At 41.5% G+C, this 11,915-nt stretch overlaps 1 protein-coding gene and 2 non-coding genes across 4 annotated transcripts; 1 reads left to right on the top strand and 2 right to left on the bottom strand.

The window, feature by feature from the left end:
- LOC121569503 (ADP-ribosylation factor-like protein 5B) lies at window positions 1-4,348 on the top strand. 2 transcript variants are annotated; one of them, XM_045209344.1, is made up of 6 exons: window positions 1-147; window positions 1,245-1,305; window positions 1,403-1,550; window positions 2,067-2,150; window positions 3,173-3,324; window positions 3,473-4,348. In XM_045209344.1, exons 1-6 carry the CDS (start codon window positions 114-116, stop codon window positions 3,519-3,521), a joined length of 528 nt encoding a protein of 175 aa, XP_045065279.1. In that variant the 5' UTR covers window positions 1-113; the 3' UTR covers window positions 3,522-4,348. The 2 variants fall into 2 exon arrangements, with proteins under 2 accessions (XP_045065279.1, XP_041736453.1); XM_041880519.2 differs by having other exon boundaries at window positions 22-427.
- Window positions 4,349-7,190: 2,842 nt separating this feature from the next.
- Window positions 7,191-7,262, bottom strand: trnac-gca. Its single transcript has one exon. It is a non-coding gene; the product is annotated as a tRNA-Cys (tRNA).
- Window positions 7,263-11,265: 4,003 nt separating this feature from the next.
- On the bottom strand, window positions 11,266-11,337 carry trnac-gca. Its single transcript has one exon. It is a non-coding gene; the product is annotated as a tRNA-Cys (tRNA).
- Window positions 11,338-11,915: the final 578 nt, after the last annotated feature.

Here is an 11,915-nt window from a genome sequence, read left to right as displayed (position 1 = left end):
CCCGCCTTTTTCCGTGACTCGCTCCAATCATCCCCCAAAAATCTAGCTAGCTAAGTAAACGAATGCATTGCCTATTTTGATCGCAGAATCAATTTGGTATCGATAGACAACGCATGGACACATCTAGTTTTGTTTGTGTCGACGAACGTAAGAAAAATACCTTTCTAGGCTGTGCTACCTATTTTTTTCAAGGTAGCTGGCTTAATAGCCTCGAATCACAGCACAGGGTTAGTTATCAGTACAGTAATTTAGCTAGCTATCTTTGCTCGAAGTGTGGGGTGCCTATTGTGTTAGCTAACCAACTACGGTTAACAGCTATCTGATTTGCTGTGTTTGAAATATTTTGACACTGAGTTGTCTTCATTCTCATCACCGGTGGATATGGGACTACTTTTTACCAAGCTGATGACTGTCTTCGGAGACAGAGGTAATCATTTGTGTGCCTGGATACATTTAGCTAATTTACTGCTATTATTGTTGCTCTTAAGTAATCTCCACTCAGTGCCTGATCATTTCTGCTTGATTGGTTTGCTAACGTTAGCTGCTTTGTAGCACAGTATTGTTATGGACTGGACTTAAATTCGGAGAAAACGCAAGAAAAGCTGTTAGACACAAGTTGTTTTTGTTTCAACATTTGGTTGCTGATTTTCAATAACGTTAGTGACAGCTTCAATAATGGTCAATTTCGGCAAACTCATTGTGCTTCAATAAGCCTAGTTAGCTAAGTTTCTAACCACACCGGGCACCTTCCAATAACTGGTTAATTTCTGTCAGACACGAGCTAGTCCATACTGGATGTTCTGTTCACTGTGTCAACGTTCTGCACACGTGTCCCGTGTAATTATCTGTTTTCTATGTAGCGTTAGTGATGGTGAATTGCAGTAATATTATGCAACCAATAACATTTTGTCAAGCAGTACTGTTTACCTCGTTGATGAGATGATGGCAGGGTATAGATCGCTGGGGTTGACTATCGGGGTCAAATGGTCCTTGTTTTACCTAATAGTAACACTGCAAACAAACACAGAGAGGTTTTGTCCCTTTGGATAATAAAGAACGTCTGCACATGTTTTTCAGATCTGGTATTTTAATGCATGACTAGACTCTTCAAAGAGAGTCCATCAGTTAGATGTGTTATCATAGTGATGATTGATTAGCTTTGGGGTCACATATATGTGAATGGCAATCCGTGTGTTTGTTATGTAGAAGTGTGTGAACTACTTTTCTCTTTTGTTCTCTCATAGAACACAAAGTGATTATAGTGGGCCTGGACAATGCTGGGAAGACCACTATCCTCTACCAATTGTGAGTGATATCAAAATAGATTTGTATAGTTCATGATCAGATTTATGCAAATTATATTTATAATCACTTAGTCATATCAATCACTCTGTCCCCTCAGCCTTACCAAAGAGGCGGTCCACACCTCCCCCACCATTGGCAGTAACGTAGAGGAGATCTCTGTACGCAAGACCCGCTTCCTGGTGTGGGACATCGGAGGCCAGGAAAGCCTGAGAGCCAGCTGGAACTCCTACTACTGCAACACAGAGGTACGGATCTGTTGGTGTGTGTTCAGCAGAAAGTCTTTGTCGAGGTACAGCATGTGTGTTTTCGTTTACGTAACAAAGTGTGCACTTGTGTGTTGGTTTCTGGCCAGTTACAGCTAGAGTAGAAATAGAACCCTGATGAAGGTGTTAATGCCTAAACACTTTTTGCTTGAACTTCCCTTTCCCTCCAAGACTCTCTGAATAGCTACAGCTGGCGACAATATGTTTTTCAGCTGTCCAGCGATCAGGCCAACACTGAGTTATTACACATTAACCAGCAGATGATTGTTGTTGTCATTGATAAAGCATGGGAAGACTATTACATCATCTGTTACAGAACCAACCATGTCAGTCTGCTGTCCTGAGTATCCCTCTAACACTCATACTCAGACTGTTACTGAAATCATATTCAACAGTTATGAGATGAGAGCACTCAGAGCCAGAGGTACAGTTAAGTGAGTAAGTTGGTCCCCTTTGGCAAGTGTATTCAGTTGGCTTGATTGTTTTGTCTCTCTTCAGATTGTGATTCTGGTTGTGGACAGCACAGACCGTGAGCGCCTAACTCTGAACAAAGATGAACTTCACCGCATGCTTGCACATGAGGTAACAACCACCTGTTTTTTGGGGGGGGATCAGGGGAAGTGGGGAGAGGGGGTTCAGTTCAACCTCACTGTTTAGATATTTTTTCTGAATACCAGTTTCAAATACAAGAATGCACCCTATTCATTCTTAACTTCCTTTTTCCTGTAAATGATGCACTGGAAATATTAGCCGATTGGTATTTCCTTATTGTATCAACAGGTGAATGAGTGAGGATTACTTTTTAAAACAAGGGCACTTCGTTTTCTAGGTTGTTTACATGTTCCATTGTCACTCACCTTATGTAGCTTTTTGAAGGTGCAATATGCAGAAATCGCTCCGCCATTTCCTGTTTGAAAAAATTATAATTGTTCACCTAATTTCAGTTTATGTGACAAAACAAGCAAATATAGTGTAGAAAATCGTTGTGAAAAATATTTTTATAACCAGAAATATTGTTTTTTCAGCTGTTTGAAGTTGGTGTATAAAACCGCTTGCTTTCAATGAGAATGACATATCTATAACTCACATTTCTATGTGAATTTGGTCGGGTCGCCCAAAAAGTTACATATTGCAGCTTTAACATATTGACGCGTGAGCTCTGTTCATGCTCTCAAGATGACTCATATCACCACTAACAAACAAACTGATTACAAAACCATGATGGGTTGTTTCACCATTTTCCCTGTGTGAATCAGTGCATTGACAGCTGAGCTGTTCAGTTTCCGTTCCGCTGACACTGCTCTTTTCTATTATCTGAGACGTCACAGCGGTGAAATTCTGTAGATTTCCACAGGAAGCTCTCAGATGTGTAAATATGTTGAATATAAAAACGAGAACCGTGCCTATCTCGCTTCTCTCCTGTCCTGTCTGACTGGTGTGTGTTGTACCTACAGAATGTAACCCTGCTTATCTCTCCTGTCTGACTGGTGTGTGTTGTACCTACAGAATGTAACCCTGCTTATCTCTCCTGTCTGACTGGTGTGTGTTGTACCTACAGAATGTAACCCTGCTTATCTCTCCTGTCCTGCCTGACTGGTGTGTAGGACCTACAGAATGCTGCGATTCTAGTTCTGGCCAACAAGCAGGACATGAAGGACTCTATGACGGTTGCAGAGATCTCCCAGTGCCTCACCCTCAGCTCCATCACAGCCCACTCCTGGCACGTACAGGCCTGCTGCGCCCTCACGGGGGAGGGGTGAGTACACTGCGTAACTACAGACACACCTGGGCCTCCTCTCTCTGTGTGTCTGTCTGTTATAACATTCCCATCATAAATAACCTTAAGTCACTCAAACACAATTACATTTTCAAAACTATTTCCATCTCTTTCTCCTAACCTCCAGACTACCTGCCAGTCTGGACTGGATGAGGTCTCGTGTACTGGCCAGTTAGAACTCCTTCCGTTGGCTCATCCCAATTGGAACCAGGACAGCTATCCTTTGACCCAACAAACACAACCTCTCAGACGTCGCAGCCGAAGCCACAGTGCCCAGATTAGGACCTCCACTATCTGTAGTGACACTGCCCCTCTGAGCCCCAGGGCTGGCCCCAGACCTGCCCTGTCACCCTCATGCCTTACCCAGCCCTTAGTGTGTCTGCAAGGGCTGACCAGGGTCCAGGTCTGCCTCGGGATAGAGGAGGCCTGGAGGAACTTGGCAGAACCTCAACTAGGCATGCCAGGGTGTGCCAGTGTGCATGTGCGTTAGCATCTGTGTGTGTGAGACTCCGTTCTAGAGGTCCACCATGTTTACATAAGAATCCCTACCTGTCAGACCTGATTCTATAAGGGTGACACAGTATGTCCCACATAAGCTGACTAGTGACTTATCACAGTATTGAAGCCTCTTGTCCTCATGAACTCAACAGAGATAGAATGGGAGGTTGCATCTGATTTCTTTAACATACAGATTTGTACTTCTGACCACAGTACAACTGGTTAAAAGAGGCCAGACCTAATGCTGATCACACTGGTGCTCAGCCTTCTAACCTATCAATGCACAAATTACTTGAAGTATTTATATCAAAGAAGGAAAAGGGAGTTGCTTGACAGTGAAAAATAGTAGCATGCTTGCTGTTAAAAAAGTAAGATAACAAACAAGTATTGTCTGGTTTTAAAACAGGTTAATCATGTATTTTTTATACATATACAGTCGCTATGTATTTTACAGTGTACAAAATATTTGTTTTCAAATAAATGTTATTGATAAACTGTTGACTGGGCTGCTGCCTTTGTAGTAGGGGAATTACAGATGGAACAATTTGGGAATGTCTGAACCAATGATTTATGTACTGCAAAAAAATATAAACGCAACATGCAACAATTTCAAAGGTTTTACTGAGTTACACTTCATAGAAGGAAATCAGTCAATTGAAATAAATATATTAGGTCCTAGTCTATGGATTTCACATGACTGGGCAGGGGTGCAGCCATGGGAGGGCATAGGCCCACCCACTTGGAAGCCAGGTCAACACACTGGGGAGCCAGGCCCAGCCAATCATAATGAGTTTTTCCCCACAAAAGGGCTTTTTACAGACTCCTCATCTACAGAATACTCCTCATCTTTTATTTCAGCTCATGATAAAATGCACGTTACATGTTTTTATTTTTGTTCAGTATATACAGTACCAGTCAAAGGTTTGGACACACCTACTCATTCAAGGGTTTTTCTTCATTTTTACTATTTTTTACATTGTAGAATAATTGTGAAGACATCAAAACTATGAAATAACACATATAGAATCATGTAGTAACCAAACAAGTGTTAAACAAATCAAAATATATATTTTATTTGAGATTCTTCAAATAGCCACCCTTTGCCTTGATGACAGCTTTGCACACTCTTGGCATTCTCTCAACCAGCTTCATGAGGTAAAAAAATATATTTTAGTTTAACACTTTTTTTGGTTACTACATGATTCCGTATGTGTTATTTCATAGTTTTGATGTCTTCACTATTATTCTACAATGTAAAAAATAAAGAAAAACCTTTGAATGAGTAGGTGTGTCCAAACCTTTGACTGGTCCTGTATATACACTAGATCAATGGTTCCCAACCTTTTTTGGTTACTGTACCACCAACTGAACTTTGCTCTGCCCGGAGTACCCCGTGAATTTTACCTGTAGGTCTATGGTTTAATGAGTCTTCTCAAGTATCCTCCATGGATAGGCCAAGTACCCCCAGGGGTCCTAGTACCCCTGGTTGGGAACCACTGCACTAGATGACTGACAGGTGTGCTGTTTTGAAGCCACCTCAACTCCATCTCGGCACTCCCCAACCATTGTAAAAAATATTTTGGAAGCTATATAAATTGATTTATTAATGTCTACATTTGTTTTTGCCAGGTTTATGTTATTACATACACCTTAATGCATAATTATTGAGCTAAACATAAAAATGGAAAAATATATTAAAATATTTTCCTATAAGGTGTGCTATGCAGAAATCGCTCCGCCGTTTCCAGTTTGCTTAAACAAGCAATGTGTAGAGAATCACTGTACCATTTTTTATATTGTATTTTCAGCTGGTTGAAGCTGGTGTACAAAACCGAACGTAAAAGACTAAAAAAACTAAACTTAAGAACTGGAAGCATAGAAATAGTGCAGATCTACCACTTCTTAGACTTGCTTTCAATGAGAATGACAGATCTATAACTCACATTTCTATGTGAATTTTGTGGGGTTGCCGAGGTGCCTTATTGTTACCAACGTAATTAGAGCAGTAAAAATAAATGTTTTGTTATACCAGTGGTATAAGGTATGTTATAAACTGGGTAGTTCGAGCCCTGAATGCTCATTGGCTGACAGCCGTGGTATATGGTCTGATATATTGGCTGACAGCCGTGGTATATGGTCTGATATACCATGGCTGTCAGCCAATGAGCATTCAGGGCTCGAACTACCCAGTTTATAACAGACCTTATACCACTGGTATAACAAAACATTTATTTTTACTGCTTTAATTACATTGGTAACCAGTTTATAATAGCAATAAGGCACCTCGGGGGTTTGTGGTATATGGCCAATAAACCACAGCTAAGGGCTGTATCCAGGCACTCTGCGTTGCGTCGTGCATAAGAATAGCCCTTAGCCGTGGTATATTGGCCATATACAGAGGTGCCTTATTGCTATTATAAACTGGTTACCAACGTAATTAGAGCAGTAATTACGTCCGTGTTGCGTCATGCATAAGAACAGCCCTTAGTCGTGGTATATTGGCCATATACCACACCCCCTTGTCTTATTGCTTAATTATAAACAGGGTGGTTCGAGCCCTGAATGCTGATTGGCTGACATACCACGGGTATGACAAAACATGTATTTTTACTGCTCTAATTACGTTGGTAGACAGTTTATAATAGCAATAAGGCGCCTCAGGGGTTTGTGGTATATGGCCTATATACCACGGCTAATGGCTGTGTCCAGGCACTCCATGTTGCATAAGAACAGCCCTTAGCCGTGGTATATTGGCCATATACCACACTCCCTCATGCCTTATTGCTTAAATATACCACATCTGTCAGCCAATGCGCATTCAGGGCTCGAACCACCCAGTTCATAATGGCAATTATAAATTGGGTGGTTTGAGCCATGAATGCTCATTGGCTGACAGTCTTGGTATATCAGACCATATACCATGGGTATGACATAACATTTATTTTTACTGCTCTAATTACGTTGGTAACCAGTTTATAATAGCATTAAGGGATGTAGCTCAGTTGGTAGAGCATGGCGTTTGAAACGCCAGGGTTATGGGTTCGATTCCCACGGGGGGGGGCCAGTATGAAAAAAATATATATATAATGTATGCACTAATTGTAAGTCGCTCTGGATAAGAGCATCTGCTAAATGACTTAAATGTAAGACACCTCGGGGGTTTGCATTGCAGTGTGCCTAAGAACAGCCCTATGCCATGGTATATTGGCCATATACCTCATTGCTTAAATACATAGCATCAGCAATCCAAGGTCTTTTTACCGAATTGTTTTTAGCAGCTACACTACACTTTCCTAGTCTTGCTTACACCAGCCTCTCCACAGCTCGCGCGTTAGCGGGTTCAAAATAGGGGGCATCCGGATTTGAACCGGAGACCTCTTGATCTGCAGTCAAATGCTCTACCACTGAGCTATACCCCCGCTGTACCACGAATGGAATATAAAAGCTCATTATTCTAAGGATATCGTAAATTGTGTTCATAAATTAGGAAAACATTATTTTATGCCGTACAGTTGTTATTTTCGGTAAAAAAATAATAATGTATTTCATGGTTTATCGACGTTTTTCAAGACATGTTCGTCTGTTTGGAGAGCGCAAACCGTGCATTCGTTTCCTCCACTAAGAGGCGACAAATACAAGCGTTTCCTGGGTGCTTTCAGTACAGTACACACAGTATTTTAGATAGACTATCAATATATAAATATATATGTTATGAACATGCGTGCACCCTAAACACATTAGATAAAAAGATGGGTTTGGTCACAGTGGTAAACCTCAGATAGTAAAACTAGTCCTGTCGTGAATTTCATTCGTGCATTTGCTATATAACAACAACAATAACCACTCACATTACACATTTCGAGCAGGTTAATCCATTTACATGAGCCGTTTATGGTGGGGCCTTGGTGATGACACAATTAAGGGTGGAGAATGTTGTTAAAAGCGTGACCACGGAAACCAAAAAACGTGCGAAAGGGTCTGTTCGGAAGACTGCAAAAAAACACCTCTGCAGGCCTTACCACACCCCAGCCACTTGAAATTACATTTAGGTTAATTTGCATCACAACAAGGAGATTGCGTGCCTCAGAATTTCAAAAGTAAATCTGGTGGTGATAGAAACGTGTGAATGACTAGAGAATGACTCTGACTGCAGGAATACAATAGGCCTGCAATACAATGAATTACCTTCCATCAGGCATGTCTCCTACACTTTCTACACAAGGGATTTGAAGGAATGGGTACCATTTTAACAGCTAGTTTGTCCTAAATGAAAGATAATCCGATGGGTTATACCATGTACAATAAATATAGGCCTAATAGTATGATGGCAACAATGTCTGACAGTAATAAACTTAACCAATTTACTGTAACAGTTATGATCAGGTAACAAGTTTTAGACTGCCAGCTGATATTATGAGTGCCCATTGCTATTGTCTTTTAAATTGTGTCTTGTACATAAGATTGTCCACTGTATGGTCCACAAGTACCTATGTAACTACTTTAACTTAGTCAGGGATAACCATAACTATTCCACTAGAAGGAGTGAAACCAACATTGTTCCTTTCAGATTTAAGAGTGGTATGGGGAAAGAAACCGTTTTGGACTAATTTGTTTTCTGACATTCTTTGGAATAGTCTTCCAAAGAACTTGAAATTCATAACCTCCATGATCATTTTCAAGTTCTCACACATAAAATGGCTAAATAGTAGCATGTCTGCAGTCTAAGACTACAGTATGTGGATGAGAAGAAAATGCCTCGGGATAGTATATGGGATGACTTTTGGTGCCTATTGTGTATCATATTTGGATTGCCTTGTATATATTAGGGATTGATTGTTGTATATATTAGGGATTGATTGTTGTATATATTAGGGGTAAATTAGACAAGGGTGATGAACCTGTCCAGGGTTGTTTATTATGGAAATGGAACTGTACTATTATGAAACAAACAAAAAATGTGTCTGTCATTGTCTGTAGCTACTACCATTGCTGCCAAACCTTGCTGCAAATCTACACATTTAGCCATGGAGCGGAGAGAAGATTGAGCAATTTTAGAACTCATTTCATGCAATTCTACACATTTTGCCATAGGGTGGAGAGAAATGTTTGATATCTGAGTGAGACTGAATAACAAAATCAATGGGGGCCCCCCAGTCGTTCAACCATGATAACAAGTTAAATAGCTGGCAGCTAAACTAACTTAACAATCTAAAATATGTTAGCTGACATGGGCTAACATAACAAGAGAAATACTGCTGATGCACAACCAAATGTCAAAATAGCACCTTGTCTATTCTACTATTCTAACTCGCAACAGTAAATTGAGACCCCGACTGAGTTCCAAAAAAAAGAAAACAAATATTTTGTATATTTTTGGGAGGGGGGATTGATCTGAGGGCCTTCAAAAGTTCCTCGGCGTGCGCATCACATAGGACCTGAAATGGTCCCTTCACACTGACAGAGTGGTCAAGAAATGTGTCTTGGCACCCTAAGACCCTCACAAACTTCTACATATGCACCATTGAGAGAGCATTCTGTCAGGCTGTATCGCCGCCTGGTACAGAAACTGCCCCGCCCGCAACCGCAGGGCTCTCCAGATGGTAGTGCGGTCAGCCCAACGCATCATCGGGGGCACACTTCCTGCCCTCCAGGACATCTACAGCACCCAGTGTCACAGGAAGGGCAAGAAGTTCATCAAGGACCTTAGCCACACGAGCCACGGCCTGTTCACCCCGCTACCATCTAGAAGGCGGAGACAGTACAGTTGCATCAAAGCTGGGACAGAGAGACAGCTTCTATCTCCAGGCCATCAGACTGTTAAACAGTTCTCACTAGCCAGCCTCCGCCTAGTACCCTTCCCTGAACTTTAGACACTGTCACTAGCCGGCTACCAACCGGTACTCTACCCTTCACCTTAGAGACTGCTGCACTATGTACATAGAGTCATTGAACACTGGTCACTTTAATAATGTTTACATACTGTTTTACCCACTTTGTACAGTGCATTCGGGAAAGTATTCAGACCCCTTCAATATTTCCACATTTTGTTATGTCACAGCCTTATTCTAAAATGGATTAATCTACACACAATACCCCATAATGACAAAGCAAAAACAGGTTTTTAGAAATTGTTGCAAATGTATTAAAAATAAAAAACAGAAATATCACATTTATATAAGTATTCAGACCCTTTACTCAGTACTTTGTCGAAGCACCTTTGGCAGCGATTACAGCATTGAGTCTTCTTGGGTATGACGCTACAAGCTTGGCACAGCTGTTTTGGGGAGTTTCTCCCATTCTTCTCTGCAGATCCTCTCAAGCTCTGTCAGATTGGATGGGGAGCGTTGCTGCACAGCTATTTTCAGTTCTCTCCAGAGATGTTTGATCGGGTTCAAGTCGGTGCTCTGGCTGGGCCACTCAAGGACATTCAGAGACTTGTCCCAAGCCACTCCTGCGTTTTCTTGGCTGCGGCTTAGGGTCATTGTCCTGTTGGAAGGTGAACCTTCGCCCCAGTCTGAGGTCCTGAGCGCTCTGGAGCAGGTTTTCATCAAGGATCTCTCTGTACTTTGCTCAGTTCATCTTTCCCTCGATCCTGACTAGTCTCCCATTCCCTGCCGCTGAAAAACATCCCCACAGCATGATGCTGCCACCACCATCCTTCACCGTAGGGATAGTGCCAGGTTTCCTCCAGACGTGACGCTTGGCATTCAGGCCAAAGAGTTCAATCTTGGTTTCATCAGACCAGAGAATCTGCATAATGGCACAGCATTTCATAAACTTTACTGTAGGAAAGTTGATATGTTGATATGCTTCAGTTTGCTGCCATATGACTGGTTCCACATTTGTCTCTAGCGATAATAAGGTAAAATATATCTAAAACAAGTGTCATTTCCCTTATCCAAACAGATTACTCATTTACCTAGCTCTTATCAATAGCTCTTTTCAAGTTGTAAATTACAGTGCATGAAGAATAGTGTTACTGTATATCTATCAGATAAAGTAGATGCTTTTTCCACTTGGAACCGGTAGGTTCTCTAGACTTTATTCATGGTTTCCTCCCACCTAAAGGTGGTGGAATTATTAGGGAATGAAGTCAAGGTCAGAATCAGCATATATGTACACACACCTCCGCCACACCTTCATTTATTCGATCCCCACCCTAAACAAATAGCAGGTGAATAGCACACTATTCTCGTGCTTAAGTTCAAGGTCAGAATACACGTAGAGAGAAAAGTGCATAGAAAGGGAATTAAGCTTCATTTATGCGCATTGAAGTCGGGCCCATGTTTAGTTTAATGTTGTGACATTGCTGGCTTCTTTGTATGTTGGCCCTACCTACCCAGTTAGTCACCGTTCACTATTCACCAACCCACCATTGATAACAACTATCAGACAGGTGATCGATACATTTGAAAGAAAATGAGGGGGCACCCGGATTTGAACCAGGGACCTCTTGATCTGCAGTCAAATGCTCTACCACTGAGCTATACCCCCTGTTGAGAATGGTAATCAACAGAAGTCTTCTAGTCAGTGTTTTATAGGTCAGCATTACATGAACGTTGCTCCACCTCCCTGGATCTGGAGTGCCATTTATCTTCTTTGTTTGTGTGTGTGTGTGTGTGTGTGTGTGAATGTGTGTGTGTGTGTGTGTGTGTGCGTGCACGTGTGTATGCAGGGTTGGGTAGGTTACTTTCTAAATGTAATCTGTTCGTTATTAGTTACCTCTCCAAAATTGTAATCAGTAACGTAACTTTTGGATTACCCAAATGTTTTAATGTAATCTGATTACTTTCCCCTTAAGAGGCATTAGAAGAAGAGAAAACTGATCCATCAAACACATTTGGTGTGTCATCATAGTGGTCTCTGACTAATGCGCTGGGTTTATTAGTAAGGCTGGCCACAGTGATCACTGTGTTGAAATGAAACGCTATGGCAGTGAGAGGTGAGGTAAAAGTCTTTAACACACACCGCATCCAGAACACAGAGCCAGTATTTACCCAGCTGGCTGCACTGCACAGGAGGATCAGATGGACGGATGAATGAAAGATGGAAACAGGAAAATGGAGAGAGGG

This window comes from Coregonus clupeaformis, chromosome 30, assembly GCF_020615455.1.
Source record: "Coregonus clupeaformis isolate EN_2021a chromosome 30, ASM2061545v1, whole genome shotgun sequence".
NCBI lineage: Eukaryota > Metazoa > Chordata > Actinopteri > Salmoniformes > Salmonidae > Coregonus > Coregonus clupeaformis.
This window is presented reverse-complemented; position numbering and strand designations above follow the sequence as displayed.